Genomic DNA, 27,084 nt, shown 5'->3' on the forward strand with positions numbered 1-27,084 from the left:
CAGTCTTAAAACGATTGGTGACCCCTGCATTAAAGCCTTCTCCAGTTACCATGCTAATTGCTAACATATAATCTTCTATATTATTCTAAACATGCAGTGTAATGTCCTCTACTTTTATCATGCTCTTCTTCTGACACCAGCAGTGAAGTTCTGCTGCTCCTCCACGCAGCGCGGCTAAATGGGCCAATTTAGGAGAACTGAAGGAGTTTATCCAGAGTTTATACCTATTAGGAGAACCACAGAAAGTTCATTCTCGATCATTGGATCCATTAAACATTGGAAATAATCCGGACTGGAGTCTGAATCCATTTATGTTTCTGCTCTTGCATGCCTCCGCTCTGGTATGGTATTACTTCTTACAAATACCCATGAGTCTTTGCTTATGTTATCAATTATTCATATGGAGCAAATTTTAGCCTAATAAACCATTTATAGACAATCACTTATTCATTGGTGGATTATTTCTTTACGTGTCGTAAATTAAACCTGTTTTCTCCTTCAGATCTGCAGGAAAAGCGGATAAAGTCACGGTGTTCCTGAAGCTCTGGCTTGGTACTTTTTGCTGCATCTTTCTGGACCCATCTTGTGGTTAGAAAAGTGGAAGTCGCTACCATATGTGTAGGAACCAGGAGTTCTGCTCTAGAGCTTCCTGTGAAGCCTGAACGAATGTTCTGGATGGAAACATCTTAGTTATAGGAGATTAAGAACCCACTTTTTTAAAGTCTTGGATACAAACAAAATGCACTAAAATAGTTTTACATCAGAGCTGTAGAAAATATTAATTTAAATGCCTGGATGCAGTATTTGGTTGGTGGAAGTTTCAGATTATCTGGACTAAAGCTCCGTTGGATGGAGTTTCACTGTCCTTCTTTCCCACATCTATATAGATCTTAGTGATCTAGATGCTACAGCTCAGTATGGGTGTGTAAAATAAAATGCCCAAAAGATATACTCCAGTAAGATTAGCATTACCTATAAGTATAAAGACCTCATCCAAGAAATGAATCAAAGAGTAGAAAAAGCTGCTAATTGAGCATAACTTGTTGAATATTTAAAAATCAAGCGTTAATAATGAAGATACGATCGGATTTTAGTATTTCAAAGATCAAAACAGAAATAGATAAAAATCTGTACTATTCTTGACTATAAAATTCAAACGGACAGAGTGTTTCTGTTTCGGTTCAAGCATTGTAAAACGGCTCCGGGTCATAAGACATATAAAGAAGGAGACATTTCTGATGGTTTGCACTTAGCTGCTTTGTTTTTATCTATGTTTCTATGTTGATCAGTCAGGTTAGTTAGTTTTCATGATGAAAATAGAAGAACTTATGATCTTTAAAACCCATTCGGGCTGCTGGCTGTTCCATACTGTGGCTGACAGGCACAAAAGCTTAAATTCCAGATTTATTTGATGTTATATGCAGCCCAGTTTGATGTCAGTCGATATGGAGGGAAACGTTTTGGACAACGTTGCTGGCTACAACTTTGAAATCGGGCAAACCTTCCACAACTGTGGTTCGAAACTATTTTTAAACCATCCTCGAGCATTTCTAGGACAACTGTGTGCCTTTCTAACTTCCTCTGCTTTCTTTCAAGCATCTTCCAACACAGATGTCTCTTTTGGTGCAGCAGTGAATCAGATTCACACTTGACCGCAGAGTCTCCGTAGGCTATGCATCTTTAAATATGCGATGATACAAAAAAAACAGGAGGTTTTAACATCAACATTGCCCTTTTTCTGGCACACATTTTAGAGATGTTTTAAAGGCTTTTTTTGGTAGCAGCTTCAGGATTCAAAGTTAACCTATAATTTTAGAAAATGTCTGAAATGGGGAAGGGAAAAAAATACTGTCAGGGTTTGTGGGGGTTTGTTAAAGGACCCAAAATGCAGAGAGTTTGGGGTCTGTAGATTTATTTATTATGGCAGCAGTAGTATTAATCCAAAGGTAGTAACACATGAGGTGAGTACCGTAACAGGAATTAGATAATCCAGTAAATGCTATATGCAGGGGAGGAGAATACTGAACAACGTGTGGAGATAATTACTTGAGTGGGAGCAGGTGTGGCCAGAAAGAGCTGGATGGGAACTGAGGGAAAAGGAGAGTGGCACTGGGAGCAATGGTAAGCAATGAGGAAAAAGGACTTAAAGCTAAACTAGGAATACACGGTCAGCACCAAGCTACAAATTTTCAGAGGTGCATGACCTCATGCCAAAGCAGCGGGTGGGGTCAATAGTCGGGGGCAGAGACAACATGATTGGTTCACTTTTGGTACACACATTCGCACCTTGTTCAGTGTGGCGCGTTACTTCTGCTTCTTACATTTTAAAAATAGATTCATTAGTTTTGATTCTTTTTAACTCATTTCCATTATGGCCTGTTGGTATTTAAGGAAAATAAAAAAAAAACATCAAAATAATTAGTTTCATCCAGACAATTGCTTTGTAGATGGATTCGGTGCTACCCCAACTTGTTGTTCACCGCACACCAAAATAAATAGTTTTTCTATATGATGCAAAGTTAAATTGACACTGTTACCATTAGTTATAAAACTAAGGAAGTTTTCATCCAGAATTGCAGAAAAATTTTATTTTAATAGGGTAGTGCAGTATAGCTTCTGTCCTTAACATTTTTCCTGCTTTACTTTTACAATTGAAGTAGTTTTAAAAATAGTACTTTTACACTTTTACTTACGTAAAAAGTAAATTTTTTAACTTCTACAAAAGTGTTTTTAAACAGTAGGATTTATAATTCTACTGGAGTAATAAACATTACACTTCTGCTGTCTATTAATGATAGTTTTAAGTTTCTGTGTATTGAAAATCAAATATATTTCTCAGATTGGATTCATCTTTTTTAATTTGTTAAATGTAATAAAATTGGTTGATAATAAAAAAACATTTAATATTATTTCTGTCTAAATTTAATACAAAATTTAATGCCACAACAAATTGCTAAATTATAACAGCTTTTTTTATTCTCTAAATTCTGACCTTCGTCTACAGGAAAGATCCTCTTGATATGAGAGAAAACTCAAGTTTTTTAGAAAATGACCCCTTATAATCCAACAGTTAGACTACTCAAGTCAACTAATCAAGTTATAAATTCCCAAATTGATAACCTGCATCCCTAGTTATCAATATGACTGGTTCTGAATGTCCGGCAATGTTTGACCTTGTTAAGAGGCTTTTTATCGCTCCCACACGGGTGGAAAGCCTTGGCTTTATTGATCTGGCTGACGTGTCTGTGGCAGATTGTGGAGTCTGATAATTGGATGTTTGGTGTCATAAGACAAAATATTTACCGCATTTACAGCCTCTCGGTGGAATCATCAACCTTGTCTGAAGGGCCTCCTGATGTGGCCCTTGGATCCCTGCTTCACTTTGTTGGCCTGTTTCACCTGCTGTGTGAAGGCCGGTGGCGGCCATCTGTGATGCTTTAGCCGCTCTCACAGTGGAGACAACAGGAGTGGATGTTTGTCTTCATGCTGCACAGCTTGTGTTTGTTGAGAGGCGGGTTAGTCGTCCTGCTCTGGCTCGGCTCGCTCCTTCCCATCCGCGCTCCAGAGGCAGAGTATCCATCCCTCATCCAATTGTCACTTTAATCTTCATTACAGGGAGAGGACCTTATTTATTGGGATGAGGGATACGAACAAGAAGTCTTTGAGAGATGCTGATGTGAGTGTTGATAGCTGGCTGGAGAAAATGACAGTAATGAGCTGCAGAAGGATGCATAATCTTGTTACTTCATCGTACGCTAAATAAAGGAAGGACATGTTAAAGTCAGACTGGATTAGGATAAAAACATGAAAGTATCACCCTCTTGTCTTGTAGATCTTATAAAATAGTCACAACCACACTTTCAGCACACTCCATAAAACGTTTTTTTTATTTTTATGCTTCCAAACTCTGTCCATGTTAATGGAGTTGGACGATAATAGAGGATAAAAAGCCCAGAGATATTTCTGAATGTGAGCTAGCTTTAACTGCACGTCAGGTTTTAAATTCCCAATGATGTTGACATCAAATAGGTCCGGCTTAGCTTTGATGCCAGAGATTGGCGCATCTCAAACAGCTGAAACAGTTTCGACTGACATCTTTGCATTAATGATCAAACTATATGAAGATATCTTTCTTGGGGCTGGTCTTCACAGGGTCCCTTTCCTGCTGCTCATTTCTAGGAACTAATTGCCAGATAAATAGAAGTTAAACTGATGCAAAAACTAAACAAGAAAGTTTCTGCCGTGCAACATCACCTATTTTTCCTGATATGCAGGTCATGAAATGTCCTCATTAAATAGAAAAATGGATGCAGGAAGAAAAGACCTCTTGAACTGGAGAACATCTGGTCAGAAACAGCTGGCTGCTCATAGAGGGCCCTCTCCAGCTCTTTTTTTCATGTCAGATTTACTGCAAATTACTTTTATGCAGCTTTTTATGCTATTAAAATCAATTATTTATATTTCCTAAAAGTGATTGATAGTTATTTCCTTCTTCAATCACCCGATAATAAAGCTTCCACAGTTCCCACTGACAGCTGTTTTGCTCTAGATTATCTATTTTTCTTTTCCAAACTTGTGCAGCATTGTTATTAGACATTTTCTGCTGAAATTGTTGCTCGTTCTTCCTAGAAAAAAGTTTCAAATTCAGTGAGACTAGAGGAAGAGGATCAGTGAATGTGGATTTTTCCCTTTGGCCAGAGTATTTCAATGCTTGGTTGTGTTTCGATCTACTCCGTTCAGTCTAATTGCAGGTGTTTATCATGACCATTCTCCTGCTGTAAGTTAAATATTAAATACTTTCTTAAAGGGATCCACGGTTAGTTTAACATGTTGGCTTGAATATGGTGAAATTAGCTTAAAAATAGTTTCTTGTGATTCATAAAATATAAATTTTTTGTTACAGTTTTTATCCACAGTGATCGCAATATTTTCACGCTATGCACGCTGGGTTAGGTCTGCAAAGGACTGGAACCTGCAGAGTAAACACAGCAACAATGATGTCGTACTCCTTTTTAAATTATGCGATTGAAATTTATTTGGACTCTCATTTACATGGTGGCCAAGAGGTGCAAACACACTGCAACACAAAAATAAGACCAATACACAATCAAAGAGAACACGTTCAAAGAAAAAAATGATGTGAAAGAGAAATGCTGCTATTACACAAAAAGAGAGAACGGTTGCCTTTTGTACCTCTGCTTCTTTTAATATCTCTGCTTCTGTCTCCTTGATTCCCAGTTGACCTCAGCAGATAGCCGCTCACACTGAGCCTGGTTCTGCTGAAGGTTTCTTCCTGTTAAAAGGGAGTTTTTCCTCTCCACTGTTACTTCAAGCATGATTGGTGTGAGGGATTCCTAAAGAGTCAGTGAGTCGACCCACTGTTTTGGTTTTATAATTTTTTGGTAAGGACGCTGCCATGTCACATCTGATCCCTGCTGCACTTTATGGAATGGAAATGTTCATCTACTGTCTGAAAAGCTGTAATAAACGTAAATGTCAAAGTCTAAGATAGCCGGCTAATGCATGAAACTGCTCTGAGTGTTTTTAACTTCACCGCCTATAAGCTGGGCTCTACTGACCGGCCAACACACTGTGACAGCAGCTCAGTGGCAACAATCAGCCGTAATGACTGGGTACCCCATGACTTCACTGTTCGAGGTACTGCAGCATGGCGGCGCCCTTACCAAAAAAAATTATAAAACAAAGCTTCCTTTTTTCTTTTACGTTAATATGTTTCACATTTCTAATAAAATTATTGATTATAGTAAGACACAATCTCATGAATTAAGTTAGTTTGGTTGAACATTTCATTTAGGGCTGCAACAACGAATCGATAAAATCAATAAAAATCGACTTTTAAAAGCGTTGGCAACAAATTTCATCATCGATTAGTTGTGTCGCACGATTAATGCGTCATCCGCCGCCGCCGTCATCACATCCAGTTGACTGAAACGGGGGAAGAAAAAAAAATACGGCAGAGCGAGTCAGCGCCGCAGGTGCAGTGTTGCCAACTCAGCGACTTTTCAGACCCCTCCAACGACTATTTTTCAAAAAAGCGACTAGCGACAAATCTGGCGACTTTTTACGGTGTCACTGGCGGCTTTTGGAGACTCTTACGTGAAAGCATGCATCGTTCCTACTCTGCCGTGGGGCGCCTTCCCTATCCCAACCCCGTTCCCCCGTCCCTCTCAGCGCTGCAGTCAGAGCCGCAGGATGTTTACCCTCAGCGTCCAGACTGCAAATGAAGCGCGCAGTGATAAGGTTGGCTACTTATTTTACTTTTAATTTCATTTGAATTAGCTTAAGCAGCATTTATATTTTCTTTATAAATAAATTAACTTGCAAATTATGAGGGCAAGGCTTTTAAAGTTTAAATCTTCTGGCAAAGATAAAGTAAAGAAGATCCTGCAATTTATGGAAGTAAAGCAGAATAAAATCCAGCAAGATCAGTAATATGTCAATTAATTATTTGCCACATTTCCATGTAAATATCTGTCTTTGGAGGATGTGTTTTTTAGCACCCCTAGTTCTCTCATTTTTATTCCAAATACAATTTATAATTTGAATCACAGGGCTATTTTTATCTCTATGGTTCATTATTTTCTCAAGTAGCAACTTTAACTGTTATACTTTCCTGTCTTAAAAGGCAGAACTCTTCTAGTCTAAAAAAAACTAATTTGTTGTAAAGGGGGGGCTATTGTTTGAACCCCTTAGGGGCTTTTAAAAAAAAAAATGTCATTTTTTGCACTTTTTTGCACTGAAACAAAGTACCCTATATTTTGTGGATGTACAGCTACATTTCTCATGTAAGTTTGCGTAGTTTTAACACAAACATTTATTTTTCATATTGCACCAGTACAGTTAATGAGCAACCTGTAATTGTGTGCTTGTTTGTTCTGTCTAAAATGTTTATTTTGGAATAAAGAGGTGAATATAAAAAATATTTTTTGTCAGATTAATCTAAAAAATAATCGGCCGATTAATCGATTTTTAAAATAATCTTTAGTTGCAGCCCTAATTTCATTTCCACTTTAAGAGCGACATAGAAGTTCAGAGTGATTGTTTAACTGAAAACCTACCTTTCCTTTCCTCTGTCTTCCAGGAGCGTCCCTTTGTTTTTGCTTAGGATCTGGTAGGCATTAATAGTGTGAATCATGCATTCACGCTATTGAGATCCTGTTTTTCTTGATCGATTCATTGTTATTTTTATTATGGTTGCTTCAATACAATTTTTGGCCCCTAACTTTGGCCCATTTTTTACATCCTCACCATGGCTACATAATATTTTTGGAGAAAAATGTGTTCATGTGTTTGCAGTACATTTGCACTTTGCTGCTCTCTGTTTTCTACATTTGTAGCATTTCTCTTTCGGAGCATTTTTAATTTTCCGTTCTATTCTCCCTTATTTTTTATTTTCCCCTTCTGTGTTTGTGCATGAATCTAATTTTTGTGTCTGTTAGTCTCATTTTTGTCTTCACAATGCTGTTTTGTATTTGCCTTGCTTTTGTACCCCTCAGCCTTGATAGATTGGCGCAATTCAATCTGACAGATAAAGAACTTTCTCTGCCAAGTTTGTGTGCAAAACAAGTTCTGAAAAGATACATTTTATGTTTGTCATCTTTAATGTTAGTATATTGATTTGCTGTCAGGTTAGGGGTAATATACTATTAAATATCTAATTAGTTCAGATGGTGGTTTCTTTTTTTGGTGTGCCACTTTTTGATTTTAAAGAAAGTTTTTTGTGCTTCAATCACCATTAAATCATGAAAATACCTTTTTTAAAGTCTAATTATTTCAAGTTTAACTGTTTATTTTATTATCTTATCGACCTGTTATGGTTTTTAGTTTTCCGTTTTCACTAACTAACTAATTCTATTATGTTGATCTTTGGTTTATTTTCTATCTTGTGTTATATTTAAGCCAGTCTAAGTTATTCTCTGTTGCCCCCTTGTTTCTTTCTCATTTCCCCTAGCTCCCTTCTAGTCACTTCCATCCACACCTGCTCCATATCATCTGATTGCCCCAGTCTTTGTTCTGTCTCCCATGAATATAAATACTCTTCCTGTGCAGTTCTTCAGTTTTGGTTCCTTGCTGTTGTTTAGTGGCTCCCTCATCTCTGGTCCCCCACATGAGTTTTCCCTGACATTTTTGTCTTTTTTGGTTCTTTTTATTTTTTGTTTTGGATTTTTTGATGTTTGCCTCAGTTTTCTTCATTAAACCTTCAAGAACTCATCTCTTCCTCCCTCATCTCTGCATTTGGATCCTCAACCAATGTTGACAGAATGTTGACACAACATTAAACAGTCGGGGTAGACTCAGGTTTCAGCTCTCAAAAACCTTTAATGCAGGGAAAGATTTGACTCCCTACAACTATCATCTCAACCCCCACCCCCATGCAGGGGATCAAAACATCTCCCCTGGTCAGCCAGGCCAACACCTACCCCTACAGCCCCTTTTTAGAGGCAAAGACCTGTATCGGGTATTAAAGGCTAACAAAGAACCCAAACCACTCCCCGTTCCTAAGGGGCGGACCCATGCTTCCGGTTCAATTTGCATGTTTTCTAAGCCAAAACAAGGCTTTATTTTGGTCCAACTTTTTTGGAATGAACTATGTCTCAAAATTGGTCATTTACTTTGCTAACTTCTACCACACTATGCACCATTGGAGTGACTCTAAAGCCTCTTTTTCAAACATGGGTCGATCAGCTAACCATCAGCTTTTGGCTCCCTTCCCAAGTGGTAAAAGGGGGCCTGAACACAGCTGTAAGACACACCTTTTTAAACAAACTGAAAACAATTTGTTCTTTCCTTCCACTTTCACAATAATGCACTAATTTGTGTTCGCCTGTTGCATCAAATCCTAACAAGATGCATGAACATGTTATAACAAGTAATAAAATGGTAAATAACCACAGTTAACGTTTCCATTGATACATGAACTATAAGTAATGTGTTAAATAAAGTAATATATGTTTATAATCTTGCATTGTATAGTTTTTAATACATTTTATTGATTTATAAGCATTTTTGTGCTGCAGCTGTTGGAGGTGTTTAGGAGAATTCTAACTAGTTGAATAAATGAAGCAGTCTTTAAGTTCTGAATATTCCTGTTTATTGGAAAAGAACAGTTTGGCATACCTAGTCAAAGCACACGCTCATCTCAGCTGAATTAAAGCACAGTGCATTAGTAAATGTGCTTGTTAAAGATACTCACCGTCTCCCTCTCTGTTCCTGCTGCTTAATGAACTCTGCATAATGAAAAATAGATCTTTGGCTGCCATCAAAATGAAGCAGCACCATTTAGCAGCATTAATGGCAGCGCTCCCCACTATCTCCTGCAGACAAATGGGGATGGTGGGATTGGTGGAGGGGCTTGCATTTGATGTGTAATCACATTGCCCCGCTGCTGAATGTCTCTTTGGTTTCGTCTCCGCAAGGAAACATCTGATTAATTGGGCCCGGCTAAAAGCGCTGCACTCAGCAGTTAGGCATATGGGCTGATTAACAGAGAAAAAAGGGGAAGAAAAGAGAAAGCAGATGTGCTTCTGAGGATGCTTCGTGAAGGATCAGTAGGCCTCAACTTCCTGCACTCCACTTTTATGAAGCCACAACCCTTTTTGTTTAACCCCTATTTTTACCTGTGAGACTCTAATATCAGCACTTAGACATCAATTTATCAGTCAGTGTTCTCTACTTGCAGAGAGCTATCGACTATCTCTTTTCAAGGACTCTTTTAGATCAAAAAGGGACACATGCTAGTTTCAAAAGGTTCGGAAAACAAAAGGAGATAAATAAGCTTCAAGGTTAAAAAAAAACAACAACCCAAAATCGATCAATTTTGTTAAACCCTCACAGTTGGGCAGTATCTTTTTTGAAGACACATCCAAGAATGATTTTAGCCGTGTTGAATAAATTTGAGCATCTACGCAGGACTAAGCTGGCCTTAAGATTCCCAGAAAACAGAGTATATTTGGAGAGGCTGCTTTGAGAGCTGCATGTTTGTTTATCCTGATCCTGTGTTAGTTTAGTGTGGTTGACCTCACTGGTGAAACCTTCAAAGAGCTCTCTGCATTCACCGAGGAGTTACAGCCAAGGCCAAGCCCGCATCCTACTGTAGTGTTTCTGCTCAAACCCAGCCTCCTCTCTTTGTATGGCGCTCCAGCTGCTCTGCCAAACACCCAAACTGCCAACGATTGATCCGTACATGGAGATGCTATGCAGCTTTGAGAGCAGGCAACGTGTAGTTCTTTTACTCTACTGTGCAGCAGAATCACTGTGTTTTAATTGGGAAGCTTTTCTGCAGGTTAGGTTAGTTTTTATCCCTGTAGTTTAGTTTAATTAGAAAAAAATACTACTTTTGTTTCTCTGTGCAGTTCTTTCTTTATTGAAGAGCATTCATGATAAAAAAAAAAATCAGGACATTTTGGCAGTCCTGAAATCTTAGGACCGAGGAACACCGCAGAGGTCAGAGACAAACTCATGAAGATGTTTAAACCATTGTTTAGTTATTAGGAGGTTTTCCAAGCTCTAACTTGCTCACAGAGAGCTGCAGCTTTTATAAGCTATGAAAGGATCAGTTGGAATAGTTGTGATCATAGATTTGGCAGGAGTGGGTGGTGTGGGGGTGACTGAGCGCACTACAATTCATCTAATTTAAAGCAAGGAGCTGTTATCTACACTGGGACAATTTGGAGGTGGTGCTGTCAGACTAATTATGCTCAAAAGTGTCCTTTCACCATCATCGGCCAACTTTGGTCCGTTTTAATTTGTTGTTCCACTGAAAGCCAGGTTCTTCATGATTGGACCGAGTCTGTTAGTGGAGATGTTTCAGACGTAGGTTCTCCTCTTTTAGTCGGTCATTTCCTAGTCACGCTGGGCTCCTCGTGTCATGTGAGGATGGAGCTGGACGGACGCCTGAGAGAGGATTTTTAAAGAGGTCACCTTCTCCTAGTGGCGGGGGGGAGACTGAGTCACAGCTGAGGCTGCATACCACGCTCCTCAGGAAGGAGTCCTGGTGCAGCTTCCTAACCCACAGAGGACAGTAATACAGGAGAACACATGTATGACCAAACAAAAGGGTTTATTCCCCTTTGAAAAACAATAATTTATCAAACAGTCTACCAGTAATAACATTCACTGTATAATAAAGAGAACATTTTATATATAAATATATATTTAAATATAAATAGATATTTTCAGAGGGTTTTTTTTTTTTTTTTTTTTTTTTTTTTTTGTAGCTCAAGACCCATCGCTTGTTGGTTTAGACCAGAATCTGAAACTCATTTCAAAAGAATTGAAAAAGACGTACATGGTTCAGCAATTCAAATCATTGCATCTGACAAGCTACTGACAACTTTTCTCAAAGACAAGAAAAAATCAATCTGGGAAATTCACACTGGAAACGTGGCTCTATGTAATAGAAACTTACTCTTTTGAAAAGTGGACAATTCATGAGTTTTCAGAAAAATATCATTTAGGAAAGTTTAGGTTTATACATCACATATATATCACATAATTAATAAAACAGATCTGGTATGGAAAGATGATCTGATCTTAACAAATGTTATTCTGACTGCAAGTAAAAAGATATTGAGAAAAAGATGGTTGAATCCAGAACCACCTAATCAAGACGATTGGATCACGATGGTGGAGGAGATTTCAATTATAGCAAGCATCTTTAAACTAAACAGACATGTTTGATAAACGCTGGGTAAAACAGACAAAATTACTATAAAAAATCAATAGAAATTAAAGCTTGAAATAAAAAAGAAATTTATATTCATATTTAATGGCATGGTTTTTAAATTCTATCCCAAGAAAATCAATTTGGAAAACATGAATTATTGTCCAGTAAATTACTAATAAATAAAAAACTCTCGTCCAAAGTAATATAAACGACCATGAGTCCTCTCCAGTTTAATTATGCTTACAGTTGGATCTTAAAATGTTCTGCCATGTAAAGCCAGCAGTCCAAGCTTTAAATAGAGCCATATCAGCAGAGTACATACTGATCGCCTTGGCAGAGCTGTGTGGGCAGCAGAGCTGATGTATTCCAGAGATTCCCACATATGGGCCAAATCTGCATTGTGCCACAAACACAAACAATAGTGCAAGTCTTCAGGAATTTCTCTGGGTTTTATTTGGTGAAATAATTCCTAAATAAAGTGGGTTTTATGAGATGTTGTGTTTATAGAACTGAACTATATCAGTTGGCAATGATTTTTCTAAAGGATCAGAATTTAGACTGAAGGAATACGTGGTGAGAGGTTTCTGGAATCATTTGACGGGCTGATGAAACACAGAAGACCACACTTCTTGGATACTCGGGACATCATAATTAGGAGTTTCTTTCTTAGCCAATGTTGTTTTGACAAAGACTTTTTACATGTCACCACTGATCTCTTCAAGGGAAACTTGTCCTCTACATTTTCTCTTTGAGTAGCCGTCTATGAAAGCTGATTTCAGTCGTATGCTGATGTAAGAGAAAACTGTCGGCTTCCAGTCCGGGTGCAGAGTGAGCTTCAGAGGAAACATATGTCGCATCACTGGAGACTTTTTTTCCCCCTTTTGTTCTCCTGATGCTGATACTGCGTTTATCTTTTACACACAGCATGCTCTAGAGCCACTGATGGTTGTTGAAAGCTGATTTGCTTCTTCAAGTAACTTTGTGGCCCGACTCCTCTTGGAGTACGTTTGAACTTTATATATAGTTTCTCATAAAAATATAGGTATGAAGTTGTGGAGAAGTCAAAGAAACACTGTGTAACTTTTCATTCAGCTATTAGCTTAATTTGAGATAATTAAAAGGATTTTTTTCAGCAGTGGCTGCTGGGCAATAGAGGGTGTCGCCTCGCTCACCAAATGACCTCGATTAAGACATAAAAAAGCAAATAAAAATCAAATAATAAAATCAAAATCTTTCCTAATATATTAATATATTATTTAGAAGTGCAAGATAAATATTTAATCTTTAATGATGGATAAAGCAGTTTCGTTCGATCAAATTGGTGATGTATTTCCATCCCGGGGTGCAAAAATCTCTGCCCATAGACTCTGGTTAAAAGTTGTCCATGCGCAGTAGCATCTCTTCAATACAAAGATAGGACCATCCTGGGGAGCAGCTCTCCTGAGAAAGCTCCTCCAGCCGCCATTTGTTTTCAGCACTTAATAATAATAATGCATTTTATTCAGAAAGCAATTTGCATTTGTGAAAACTGATCTCACAGTGCGTCATTGCAAAGGATTGGTGTGTATCAAAGCTCTCAATGCTTTTCTTCTCAAGAACTCTCCTTTTTATCTTAACTGATTTGGATCTGGTACTGAATGTGACCCTGAGCGCCGCTCTGCTGTTGTCTGAGCTCTAAGGTAACAGTTTTGGTAAGTTTTGGTTTCACCTGTTTTAATTTCATAAAAGGTATTCTTTAAGGAACCTTTGACTATCCGATAATTAATCGATTAATTGACTAATCGAATTCAGAGCACAGCGACTTGACTGATTAATCACTTTGCAAAATAATTGTTAGTTGCAGCCCTTGATTCAAGTAAAAAGAGATGTCACACCGTAGGAGACCATGGTCTCATTAGTGTCCAATGTAAGGTCCTTTATCCTGCTGGAGAAGTCCTGTGAGTTAGCATTGGGATGTGTTGTGTTGACAACCAAAGGAGCAAAGATGAAGTGAGATGTTTGAATTGTGACAGAGATATTGCTGCCGTTGATGGGCCTGCGTGGAGCTGCTTCATGGGAGGCCTTAGATCCGGGGAACAGCCTCTTCTCGGTACAGTCGGTAGTGTTGTTATCTGTTGATGGCTTTGTCCTTTTCTAACTGTTGAAGGCAGCTGATTAAGTGAATAAGCATGCAGGACCATAGTCATAGGAAACCGTGGTTTTTAAAAGTTTTAAAATCTTGCTCTGAGGTGACTTAATCTCAAGCAAAACTCAAGCAAAACTGCAGAAGTTCCAATTTCTGAGATGCTCAAGAAACCCCATCAAGCACGGCGAAGAAAAATGACTCTATTAACGCTAAAATAAACCCTTTAGAAATCACAGAAATAAGAGTGAAATGTAAGAGCTGTTCTCAGTCAAATGTGGAAAAAAGCAGCCTGTTGACTCCCCCTGGGTACGTAACAAATGAGCTGAGGCAGGTTTGTTTTTTAGCACAGATGTGTACTATCAGTCAAATAAAAGCTACACCACATGCAAAACTGATTCATTATTCATCCTAACTGCCAAGCACATCCAGAAAAGGGCTTTTTCTTTTCCTCAAGAGCTTCTTCAGAATACGACGTTTAAACAAATAGTACAACAACCCAGCAGCTTTCTCTCCTTTGGTCTTCACCCAACAGGAGGGGAATGATTCGTAATATGTTTGACCTACTTTCTCTCTATTACCTTCATTGACTGTTTTGTTTGCAGCAAATTGCCAAACAATTCATAAAGGTTGAAATTAACAGCTCAAATGCATGCTGTAAACCATGAAGGAAAGGAGCTAATAGCAGCCAAATGGCCTGCAGATTGGAGCGTAGACTCACGGAGCGAGCTGGAATTCATCTACATCACCATCCCTGTTGGTTTGCTGCAGTGTGAAAGAAGTGCTATAATATGCCTTGTTATAGCGCGCTCCTAATTTTGAATATGTATAACTGTGCGGGTCAGTGCTGAATAATTGAGTCTGTAAAAAACGCCCTTTTAACGGTCATCCTGGCGGCTGCCTGTTGTAAAACGCACCATCTGTTTGCAAAGTCAACCAAAACTCTGAGTCATTTGGACGCCGACCAATAAGGCACACCAGAGTTTCCACTTTCCAAGCGACTGAGATTTTTCTGTCCGAGTATTCTATGCTTATGAATTCATGGAAGGTCGGGACGTTTTCATCTTTTTTGACGAATAATAGCTTAACAACAGCTTGCTGATCTAAACGTTTTAATCCAAAATCTCTGCCTCGTTTAGTGCGACAAAAAGGACAAAAAAAAAATCCCCTTTTCCTAAAGCAGCTGCTAATACATTTTAAAATGTCATGCGTATCCCAGCTTATCCACACGTCGCAGAACCAGGAGGAGAGCTGCCGCTCAGCTTCTTCTGAGTAATCTGAGTATAAACACAGCCGCATGTTTCTGCAGAATTTAAGCTGATAAAGCCCAGACTGAGGTCAGCTTTTTATTAATCATCAGACCCCCTCTCTGAGCTTCCTGATGGCGTGCTGCCTCCCTTCTTTAATTGCTTAACCTCTGCATGTGTTAGACACGGAAATGCGGGTCTCTTTCGTCTCTAACCCCCTCTTGATGAGGGGGGGCTAGCGTGGGGGCACACAGCGAGAGCCACTTGTCTTTAAAGGCCAAATCTGATCTGAGGGCTGTCTGCTGAGCATTTCACTGTGAAGGTCAGCGTCAGGCGAAGGGAGGGCGGACATGTCAGCGAAGTCGCTGTGCTCTGAATTCTTAGCAGCTCTGTGCTGAACATGTCACCTCACGTGTCCGAAATGCTTCCCAGCAAACCGCTGAACTCGTCACGGGCAGCAGGTTGCCTCTGCTGGAAGAGCAACAATGCAAAAATGACGTCAGCAGGGTGTTTAAAACCAGTTTACACTGGATCGTTTGCTGCAGCAGGACTCAGAGATGAACCTAATTGAAATTGTTTGAAAGCTTTTAAAGTCTTTGTTTGTTTTGTTCATTTTTCAGTCAGTGTCTAGAACATCCTTTCTGGGAAGAGGTTGCATCGCTGACAGCAGCTCCGGTCAGCCAGGAGGCTTTTTTTTATGTCTGGTTTTGTGCTCTGATTTGAAAGCTGTGATGTCTGAGTCATTTCCGTTGGTACTTCTGCCACTTTTTACAAATCTTTTATGATGAGTAACCATGGTAGCAGCAAGGCTGTTAGATAGGGCAGCAGGTGATCGAGCTTTCTAACTAAACGCCCAGATCAAGAAGTTACATGATCAGATAAGGCAGAAAAAAGGAGTTTCAATTGTAGGACAGGAAGTACATGAAAGCGAATGGTGGTAGGGAGGTGTGGCTTCAATAAACTGTTCAGACACCTTGACCTTTTTTACATTCTGTCATGTTCAAACTACAAACGCTAATGTTTCTCATTGGAATATCAAGACATAAACCAAGAGAAAGTAGTGAGTAAAGGAAGGAATATGATTTAATCTGAGACCAAGCTGAAGATGTGGATTCATGCCTTTATAGGTTTGCAGTTTGTCAGAACTTAAACGTAAAGTGGAGGATGTTTTTTTTCCCGAGTGGATCATTTAAATAAGTGGTCCTTCTGGTTGTCAATCATTCTAGTGATATGTTTACATAAGGCCGTCCTATGTGCTCGTCCCCATCTTCATTTACCGGTGCTGAGTCTGACGTAGTGGAAAAATTGCAAACCTTCTTTTGAAAAGTAAGCTTGTATGAGCGATGCAGACACAAACTTTTAAACAGAGCATGCACAAGGAGAAATGGGCTCATGCATTTAACAGGCGTTCCCTCCCAGGAGTGGGTACAGGGTTATGCATGTGCATCTTTTCAGAAATTAGCAGAAATCCACCACTATAGCTTTATATTATTGTTTAATCCCAGTGATTCTTGATCCTTATGATACCACTGGTTCACTGTTGTTCTTAAAATTTCCTATGAGGCCTTTATAAATAAATAAAATAAACTGAATTTTATTGATCTCACAATGGAGAAATAAAATCTCTGCATTTAACCCATCGCCTTTTTGTGAGCAGGAGGCTGCCACGGTGCAGCGCTCGGCAAGCAGTCGGGGGTTAAGGGTCTTTGCTCAGAGACGCAGAATGGTAGTGAGTTTTGAACTCACAACCTCAGGATTCCAAGCCCTATGCCCTGGCCACTAGGCCGCCACTCCCCCAAAGGCATGCTTGACTATAGGCATGTTTCATTGTTTTACATTTATACTGCATCATGTCAACCACATACAGTAAGAGGAAAACTTATCATATTAAAAATTGTAATTTTTTGAGAGGAAAATATGTTTATTAAGAGCAAAGCTTTGATAGTTATCGAGCAAGATCATCAAACAGCAGCCTGAGGTGAGCATCAGAAGTCAGAGTGGAGACTGATTTTCCATCTAACAGTTTGTGTTAAAGTAGACTGCTTCTTTAACCTCAGAATATTGTGACATTATCATAAGTTATAATTTTATAGCGGTGATGTTCACGCAATGTTCTGGTAATGTTGCAAACTGATTCTGATTATGATGGGAGCTTTTTAAACTTTGGTGATCTAATGAAAGTGTTATGCAATATCATTTGAAAGTTGGGAATAATTTCCCACTGTTAAAAAGTATTTACTGTTTTTACAGTTATTATGATTTGCTGGGAGTCACAGCAATTCATCACAGCTTCATCACAGACATGGAAAAGTTTTTTTGCTTGATAACCTTTAACCTGTGTTACCCGCTTTAAAGATGTAAACTTGGTGTGCTGCACCACAGAAGGGACATCAAAATCAGATATAGATAGTACTAATAAATAAGGTAGAAAAACTGATTTTAAGTGTTTATTTAGATGATGATGAATAATTGAAAACATTCCTGCATGTTTCTGTGCCCATTTTCTCTCATTCACATCTATTAGCCAAACAATGACTTCACACTAAAGAAAATTACATGTCTGTAATTAATATCATGTATGCAACCTTCATATGTTAATATTTTTAACCATTTAGTAAGAAGCTAATCTGAATGTTTCCTGCTACACAACCTTTTTATCACTTTGATTAAAAATTATAAGAGTTATTATTTTTACTTATAGAAATATAGTCTCATGTTTTTAATATGTTCAAATACAAACTTCCCTTTACCAGGAGACCTAAAACATGTCACCCAGACGCTTTCTTTATATGCATCACACCAACTTTGGATGATTCAATGAAGCTAAAACCTAGCTGTGTCTGTTTTCAGCTGATCTACTAACAGTGTGTCACTGCTGCCCATAAATCCTGAAACCTTTAATGAATGAACTATTCAGAGCCTCCCATCACTGGGATGAGACCTTTTCTGTGTCACAGCTCAGCCTCTTCCTGTCAGCTCAGCTTCTCCCTTTCTTATACTTCAATCACTGATTCATCACAGAATGACAGAGTTGTTGACTGCCATCAATTGTGCCGTCTAAGCTGCGGCCCAATTTACTGCTTTGCTGTCAGTTTATGTTTTCTAGCCATATTGTTGCTGCCCAGGTCAGTTGCTGGCTTTGAAGTTGTCAGTTTAACTCCTCCACCAGACAGGAAGCGGCTAAGTCAGACATGACCAATCCAGTAGAGATTAACCGAACGGGACGGACGCTCAGTTCTAAGAGTTGAGTTTTTAAGATTCGTTTTTTAATATTCGTTTTGATACAGATTTTATTTTAAAGATTGGATTTAATGCCAACTTTTGGGGCCACGATTTCATTCAAAATAAAATTTGAATGAAATTTTCAGGTGCGAAGTTGTGAACCTGTGCAGCAAGGGGATAGGTAGGAGGATTATCAGTTACCATATCTTAGACTGTCAGCTCTAATTGTGCAGTTGTATGCATGTATGTTTTTTGATAATTATTTAAATACATTTCGAAATGTCATGTGTTTTTTTTTTTGTGAACATACATCCAACTGGCTGTGTTAGGACAACCGATAAAAGTGTGATTAGAGCTCAAATCATGGTCGAACTCTTAACTGCACACAATTTCCATCACAAATTACATGAAATCATCAACAAAAATAATTCAATTTTGGGTTAAGCATGCTTGAGTTAAAAACACTGAAATAAGTAAGTGAAACTCAGCTTAACAACGCTATTATGCACATAAAGATGAAGAAAAGGAATTATGCAATAATAAAACAGTTCAGCATTGAGGACGATTGGCTGAGGAGGTCCACCACATCACTGAAAGTGTCTACTGAGTCAGGCTAAGGTTGAAAAGGTGCTGTAGAATCTGACATAGCTGCTTTGCATAGGCCTTAAAGACTCTGGGGCTGACACCGTCTGGACCTGATGACCTATTTTGATTCAGTCTCTCCAGATGCCTCTTTACTTGACTTCTAGCCAAAGTATGTGAAAGGCGGAGGCAGCAGAACCATCTCCTGATTTGGCTGATAACAAACTAATAGAAGCAGGAGGGTCAATGGCAGAGGAGGGCAGGATGTCCATGTGACTGCTGGCAGTAGAGAAAGATGCTGAGATTGTTCCTAAACCTGTTGAAGAATGGATTCAGTTCATTGGCTCTGTCCAGACTTCCATCTGTTTGATCATCCTTCTGAAGCCTGTGATCTTCTCACAATCTGACCACACATCTCTGATATTGTTCTACTGGACCTTGGTTTCAGGCCTCCAAGCTTTCTCTGATCTTTACCTTGAGTTGCTTCTGTTTACTCCTCATCATTGCTTGTTTTTTCTTGTTAAGCAGTTGCTTCAGATCACTTGTGATCCATTGCTTATTATTTGGGAATTGGACGTTGTTATCTACACAGAAGTTTATGTAATCAGTCACACACTAAGTCATTACATTGAGATCTTATCTCCTTTTGATCTCATCTTGTACTTACCAAAGTAGTTGAAGTATTATTTCAGCAGATGTAAGAGGTGTGAAAAAAAAATCAACTTGCTATGGTTGCTGTGGTTACGCATCAAAAGTATCCAAAAAGGACAAAAATATCAGTGAAAATCCTTCACGTTTCACAGCATTCAACAACAGAGGCGAAAATCGTCAAAAAAAGGAAACTGATCCAAAAATGTAGGAACTAACGTTCAGTAAAAAAAAAAATTAAAGTCAAGCTAGCAGAGCTACTACAACGTGCAGTGCTGGAATAATTATGTTTAAGATACTTAATGCTTGTTCGTATGATGTATAATGTGTGACATATTACTGTTCCAGAGAGGTGTTGCACAAGCAGTATAGGTCAACTCTCAGGAAGTATTGCTCAAGCTTAAGGAAACCAGGAGGTTCTGGGACCATTTGACCGCAAGACATTTAAATGCAAATTGACCTGTTCACTGGGGCTGCAAATTGAATTGTAGTTCTTGTTTCCTATTCCTTTAGCGCAACCTCAGCTTGTATAACTAGGGACCCCCCCTCTGACTTTAATAAATAGCGAGGAGAAAGCTGAAGACCGGCAGAGTGGGGTGGAGATGTACCTGCACGGTCTCTTCCTACTCTCCTTGCGAGTAAAAAGAATTCTGACTCTGTGCATTTCTTTTCTTGTTTTACAGTGTTTTAGGTGTTAGACCTGACATGCAGCCACCTTAAGTAGCGCAATAATAGACCAATTTGGCTCTGTCCTTTAAAATTTACTTCTTTATATAAGCTTAGCAAAATTCAACTTTTGTTTTTTTTTTAAATGACCTTTTTTGAAATGTGTTGCATGTCTGCAAAGGCTGCAGTCTGTAACAAATGGCTAATACAACATCTAAATCTGAGAAAATTTCAGGAGCACATCAGCAAGACTCAGTTTCCTTACAAACCTACTGACAGTATTTAATATATTATGGAAATGTGAAACCACAGATCTGTGTCTTATTTTGCTTATAATCTAGGCTTTCATCAAGTTCTATGCAACCTTGTGATAAAAAAAAAAAAAAAAAAAAAAACTCTGTTCAGTGACGGAGCTCTTCCTCCTTTATCTCCCCCAAGGTTTTGCAATCCTCCAGGCCATAATGGAGTCTGCTGTAGCCAATAACTGGCAGGTGACAGCTCGCTCGGTTGGGAACATTGTGGACCCCACAGAGTACAGACGCATCATCGAGGAGATGGACCGCCGACAGGAGAAACGCTTTCTCATCGACTGCGAAGTGGATAGGATCAACTTGATACTCCAGCAGGTACTGAGCAACACACACTGCTGCCTCGTCCTAGTTTTCCTAAAGAAAAGTAGCACACTGGAAGCAAACCTGTCCTTGAGTATCAGAAAATAAATCTTTAACATCCTATGCATGTTTTTTTTCTTTATCCTAATTATTCAGCGTATTTAATCTCTTCTGAAAGAGCAGACATGTTTTCTGCTCTTACTGTTCTTCATGTCCTAGTACAAACTCTGTAAAATAGGGCAGATTTTCTGGCATTTTATGTCGATTCCCCCTCGTTTTTCTGTCATTACCCTAAGCTCCTCGAGTGCATCATGATTGGCTCGCGTCTCAAAATTCTCATTTGAAAAGGGTGTTATAACAGGCGAGCTGGGCACTTTCAATTAGAGCTCGTTATTCCCAGTTCTCTTTATTTGTGTGTGTGGGTGTGTTTGTGTGTGTAGTTTAAGGTCACCTGGGTTTAATTCACATGGAGGAATTACTGAGCCTGCTCATCCGTGTTTCCTTGGTGATCATCAGTTCCTGTTTTCCAACACTTGTCTGCTCCCTGTTGTTTTACTGTTGAGACATTTTTAACGTCTTTTTAATGTGGCCTATTAAACAAGGATCAAGTTAGAGTTTTCTGACTATCTTGGATCCATTTAATGTAGGTAACTGAAAATGTAAGTTCACACCTTTAATTTATTTAGATTTCTTGAAAGACTGTAATGCACAATGCCTCTTTAATTTTTCATGTTTTACCGGGGAAACATTTTATTGTACAGCATTTAGCGGCCAAATGTGAGAAGTGAGGCATCAGTGTTGTATTCTTTGTGCTGAAGGTTCACTTTCCACTGCTCTTGTTTCTGTAAGCCTTTTGTATTGGATCTTAGCACAGCATTCAACAATATTATTGTTTTGTAAAGCGTCGGGAAAACTTGGTTGGCCTTTCTGGTCCAGCACTTTACTGGTTGGAATCGTACTTGAAGTGCAGGAATTTCTTTGTGTCAGTAGGCAACTTAAGATCAGAGACCACAGAAAACACATGTGGCATCACCAAAGGGTGTACCTTATGGCCCCTTTTTTTTTTTATATCTACATGAACAGAAATGACCAACTATGCAAAGGACACCAAGATGTGCATTATGATGTCACCAATTGACTATGAACCCAATAAAGTTTCCTGGAAGACGTACATGATTGGCCATTAAGGTCCATCGCAGGGCAACAAAGAGACAAACAGGACAAACAACCATTCACGCACAGACTCACAGCTAAGGAGAATTTAGAGAAGCCAATTAACCTAACAGTCATGTTTTTGGACCAACAAAACAAACAAAAAAACATTCCCAAAAAAATAAGATTAAATCATCAACATCCTTTGAAAGAGGTTTGTAGACCTTCTGGGACAATATCAATTTATTATCTAGTGAGTTAAAAACACAAATGGAATCTTATGAGTTCCTCCGGTCATATTTTAGTCAATGGGACTAATGTTTTTTCTGAAAACATAAAAAAAATATTTTTGCTGTTATAAAGGCACAAGCTAAACTTTGATTTTGACAATTTGTTAATTTTTTCCAAGCACAATCATCAGGGACTGCAGCATCAACTCAACATGCAGCATATCTGGTAAAGTTTTAAATATACCAGAGCAAAATGAAATGAACACAGAACATAGCTGTGAAGCAGAGCAGGTTCCGCTGAAAGGCTTTCGTCCTATAGTGGTCAGGTGTTAACACTTTACAGAAAATGTGATTAACCTCCAGAGAGTGCCAAGGGAACACATGAGGAACGGTTAACAAGTTCTTACTGGGAAACACTCAGCCTAGCCTTATCATGGGGCTACTCCACATTTTATTTAATTTTTTTTTATTTAGCCTGGAAAGACCCTTTGAAATAAAAAAAATGCTCTTTTATAAGGTTGTCCTGGCCAAGAGGCATCAGAAGTTTCAAAAATAAAAGCACAGGTAAACAGGTAGATTATGAAAAACAACCACATTTTGATGATGTCGTTTAAAATGTTCTCAACCTGGACTTAAATGCTCAATGAAGACAGTTGAGTTTCCAGTCTTTTTGCAATGCGCCCCATGTTGGAGGCACAGAGTAAACAAAAGCTCTTTTTTAACCCAATTTAGTCCATGCAAATGGAACAGAGAGCAACAAATTATTAGAATGCAAAGAATAGGAAGCAACGCTTTTCATGGTAATCAAAGAACAGATGTATGAGAGAAAAATACCACGCATGGCCTTATATGTAAAGTACCAGTCCGGTGGAAAAGGAAAATTCTCCCACTCTAGAATACATCTCATGATCTTATGAAATTCAGAGAAGCATGATAAACAGAGTAAATGTTATATAGACATGGAGCTGAAGGATTTGTGTACAGCAAGTCTCTATAATGTAAAGCAATAAAAAATGTTTCTGTGACATCCTGCTTTTTTGCCTTAAATGAAAAACAGGTTTTATTGTGAAAGAAGCAGCCCAGTGTATGTTTGAGTTTTTAACACAATTGTCAATATAAGCCTTATAGGGAAGAGGTTGATAATTTAAGACTCCAGGGTATTTGTACTCTGTGTTTACCAGAAGCTGTTGTCCCATAATCAGACTGGACTGGGTGTTCCCCATTGCGTAATGGCTAACCGCCCATTAGTTACTTATTGTCACAGTCTTGGTTCTGTTATATTTTCTTTTGAGTATTCAGTTTAACTTTGCTCCATGTTTTCTAGTTTTATTGGTTTAATTCTTATTTCGTTGTGTTTTCTGGTTATATTTCAGTTCTCAGGTTTTTATATGTTGCCTTCTGTTGCCCTCTTCTGTTCTCCTTTTTCCCTAGCTCCTTCCCAGTCTGCTCTGTTCACACCTGCTCCCAATCTGCTCGTTAGTCCTCTTTTTGTTCAGTCTCCCATAAATCCTCTCCTTGTGCAGTTCCTCAGTGCTGGTTCCTCGTCTAACTTCGTTCAACACCGTCTTACTGTGTCTTAACTCGTCATGATTGTTTCCCCCTGAAGTCTCCATGGTTTCTGGTTTGTTTTACCTTTTTCTTGTTGGATTTTTTGATTTTTTTGGATTCCTGCCTCAGTCGTCTGTTTAGCTTTCATTAAATCTACAAAACTCACCTCTGCATTTGGGTCCTCAACCCACAACCAAATCCTGACACTTATTAGTTCTTTGGGTTTTTGTTAGAAGTAAATTACATTTTGTGTATCTTACTGTAAAGTGTTACCCTGTCCCCAAGCCTTGCATAGTCTGGACAATAAAAAAAATAATGAATGTAAAATATTAAATGAAGTTCCCTTCTGTACTAAAAGAGTGAATCAAATGCTCCCGATTTTATGTTTGCTATTTAAAAAAAAAAAAAAAAAAACATCCTGATCTTCAGATATCTGAAATAGTGGCTCTTATGCAGATGCTATTCTGATTGAAGTTGGGGAAAGAGCAAAGTTTAATTGTTTTTTATTGCTAAAATAAATGCTAGTTGTTACCGATGTTCAGACTGCGCTACTAACCTTTGTTGGTGTTAGAAGGCAAACATTTCCAGTCAGTCTTCACCGGGTTTGCTCACACTGCAGCGTGTATTTTGGTCAATTTCTCCATCAGATCTCTAGAGCAGAGGAGTTTGGAGACTGGTGCCAGGTAACACAGACGTTCAACTCCCTTCAGTGTGTAGACTGGGCCACTTTAAGACCTTGAAATATTCTTTTAACAGAGCCTGTCCTATGTTGTCTGAGCACTGTGTTTAGATACTTTTCCAGCTGGAAACCCAGCCTAGTTCAATCCTCAATGCTCTCACTGATGGAAGGAGGAGACTTTAAACAATCAGTGGATGACTAAATACTTTTTGGCCCCACTGTGTATGCAGATAGTAAAAATTAACTGCAAAGGTTTGAGCTTTATTACTATGGTTTGACTCCAGCTATCAGTAAAAAGAGGTGCTTTAAAGACCAAATAAAGAAAAAAATAGAAGATAAAAAGCTTAAAATTAAGAGACCAAATTAGAATCCAAGTAAAATAAGTACAGAAATATCTTCTTTATTTTAATCAAAGCTACATACTGTAGCAAAGGGATTTAGGAGTCAGAGTAATGTGCTCCCTCTTAGAATTTTATTATACTTTTATCCTCATATAAAAGCCATTACGCCTTAACCTTGTGGTTAAGACTTGTGACTGTGAAGACTTCTACCCTGATGATAATGATCTTTATTATTACCACACAGACAAATCTCCTTTGACCTTCATCTGCATCTGTTTCCTCTCCCCTGGATGTGAAGGGGGGTGATTTTATACAGCTCTGGGAATTATTTTGATCATCAAGTGAAATATGCTTCCCTCTGTCTGCCCTTCACATTCTCTCAGAGCTTTGCTTTAAACGATTCTGGATTGCCTTCACGTTAAGTTTGAGTCATCCAATCAAGGCATCGGAGGTCTCTCTGCAGCGCACAAAAGCAGGTTCAGCCATGGTTTCTTTTCTGCAGCACTTTAAGGTCTGGGGCGGCATCCATCCCTGTGAATGCCACACCCCAAGGATGATTCCTTACACAAGCTGTGACATCAACACTTTCTTTAATGTACTATCAGCTCCTGTAAGTAGGACACACTGTCCCGTAACCGCACCAACAATGAGCCTACTATAAATAGCCTACTCTCCTAGCTTGAGGGAAGATCTCTCACAGAGGCAGGAGTGGGCAAATGCTACTTAGATCCGTCAGGAATCAGCAGCTCTGGACATTTCTATCAGTGAGGCATTTATCCTTTGATTTTATTTTTTTAATAAATAGAATGCAGACACAATGCCAGATCCAAACATTGATGCAGGACTCAGTAGTTTGGTTTATGCTACATTTGGGTAATATCTATGCTTACAGCTTCCATGTATTTTATAGTATTACTATAAGTTCACTCATCTCTTTAGCACAGTAAAGCAGAGTTATTGCATATTTAAGGATTCTCATTAAACATAAAAGCAGAGAGAATTTATTACTAACCCCACAGAGGATTGATCCCCTCCAGCCCCGTCCTGTGCGCCGGGAAGCCAGAGGAGTCTGTGAATAACCAGTTTATAGACTGCGTCTGTCGCCTGGATGGAAATGTGAGCCCAGCTGAGCACCCAGAGGTGCACTTGAATTCCACTATGACCGAAAAGCACAGAGGAAAAGGATGCAAGGATGAAATGGATGGAAACTTAATGGATCACAGTTAGAGAAGCAACTTATCAATTAATGAATTAATCTAAAGTTGATTGATCTTATCAGTTGACTAAAGTTTAACTGATAAGCAGAGATTTTCTGAAAAACCTGACCTGTTTTTCTTGTAAATATTTTTTTTTTACAATATTTTCAATAAAAAAATATATCATCATATTCTAATTAATTAAAATGATGATTAATTCTATTGTGTTTTCTGTTTTAAATACTGACTGAACACATTTTTTAATGAGATTTAACAAAATAGGAACCCTTGAGGTTACTGAATAAAAATACAGTATGATTAGAATATGTGAAATATGTGATGTGCAATTTACAGAGATATACAATCTTTTACAGACAGGGTATGTCGATCTGACATACTGTCAGGATTATTTACCACTTTGTTTCAATGAAGTTGACGCTAAATGTGATGTCGATTTCTGTGTTTAATAAAAAAATCAGTGTTGGGAGAAACTGAAACGCTTTTAAACAGGTTGTTCTGGTTTTGGTTGCTCTTAAAGGAATGTTAAAGCTTTGCTTTATGAAGAGCATTAACTCATAAATCCTTCTCCATCTATTGTGCTCATTCCTTAGAGGTATTTTTCAATCATGTTACAAACGTTTTGCATTTTGCACTCCACTTTTCTATCATCCTGACCTTAGAAATGGAGCAGAGAAGTTCTGCTGCTCCTCCATGCAGCGTGGGCTAAATTGACCTTTTTAGGTTATAACTGAAGGAGTTTACCCAGTGTTTATGTTTACATATAGAACCACAGAAAGTTAATTCTGCATCCTTGTTGCCATTAAACAGTGGAAATAATCCTGGACCAGACTCTGGATCTATGCACTTTTCACCTCTGGCTTTCCTCTGCTCCAGTGTTGCCAGATAGAGGCAAGGTTTTCCAGCCCTGTTAAAAACCGGCACATCACACAACAACCTGCCCAATTAATATATTGTTATATTTACTGCATGAACATGAACACACTTCAGTACAACTTAATTCAACACTACATGTCAAAACCCTACAATTCAACTAAATCTACCCAGTTTTGTTCTCCATAAACAACTCTGACCAAGCCACCACGCCGATGTCAGATCCAGTGAGTGTCATGTAACACATCACATACGGTATTAAC

General features: G+C 38.6%; 1 protein-coding gene across 4 annotated transcripts in view; it reads left to right on the plus strand.

Annotated features, from left to right (window-relative positions):
- LOC119790901 (glutamate receptor 3-like) overlaps positions 1-27,084 on the plus strand; it is a 138,228-nt gene that overhangs the window by 47,641 nt on the left and 63,503 nt on the right. For all 4 annotated transcript variants that reach the window (XR_005281781.1, XM_038296677.1, XM_038296663.1 and 1 more), the window contains exon 4: positions 20,612-20,799. Coding sequence is in view for 3 of the 4 variants with exons in the window: in XM_038296677.1 (XP_038152605.1) it covers positions 20,612-20,799 (188 nt within the window). In the remaining variant the exon portion in view is untranslated. The remainder of the gene's footprint in view (positions 1-20,611; positions 20,800-27,084) is intronic.

Source organism: Cyprinodon tularosa, unplaced genomic scaffold (genome assembly GCF_016077235.1).
Source record: "Cyprinodon tularosa strain WSP-4 unplaced genomic scaffold, ASM1607723v1 ctg110, whole genome shotgun sequence".
Lineage (NCBI taxonomy): Eukaryota > Metazoa > Chordata > Actinopteri > Cyprinodontiformes > Cyprinodontidae > Cyprinodon > Cyprinodon tularosa.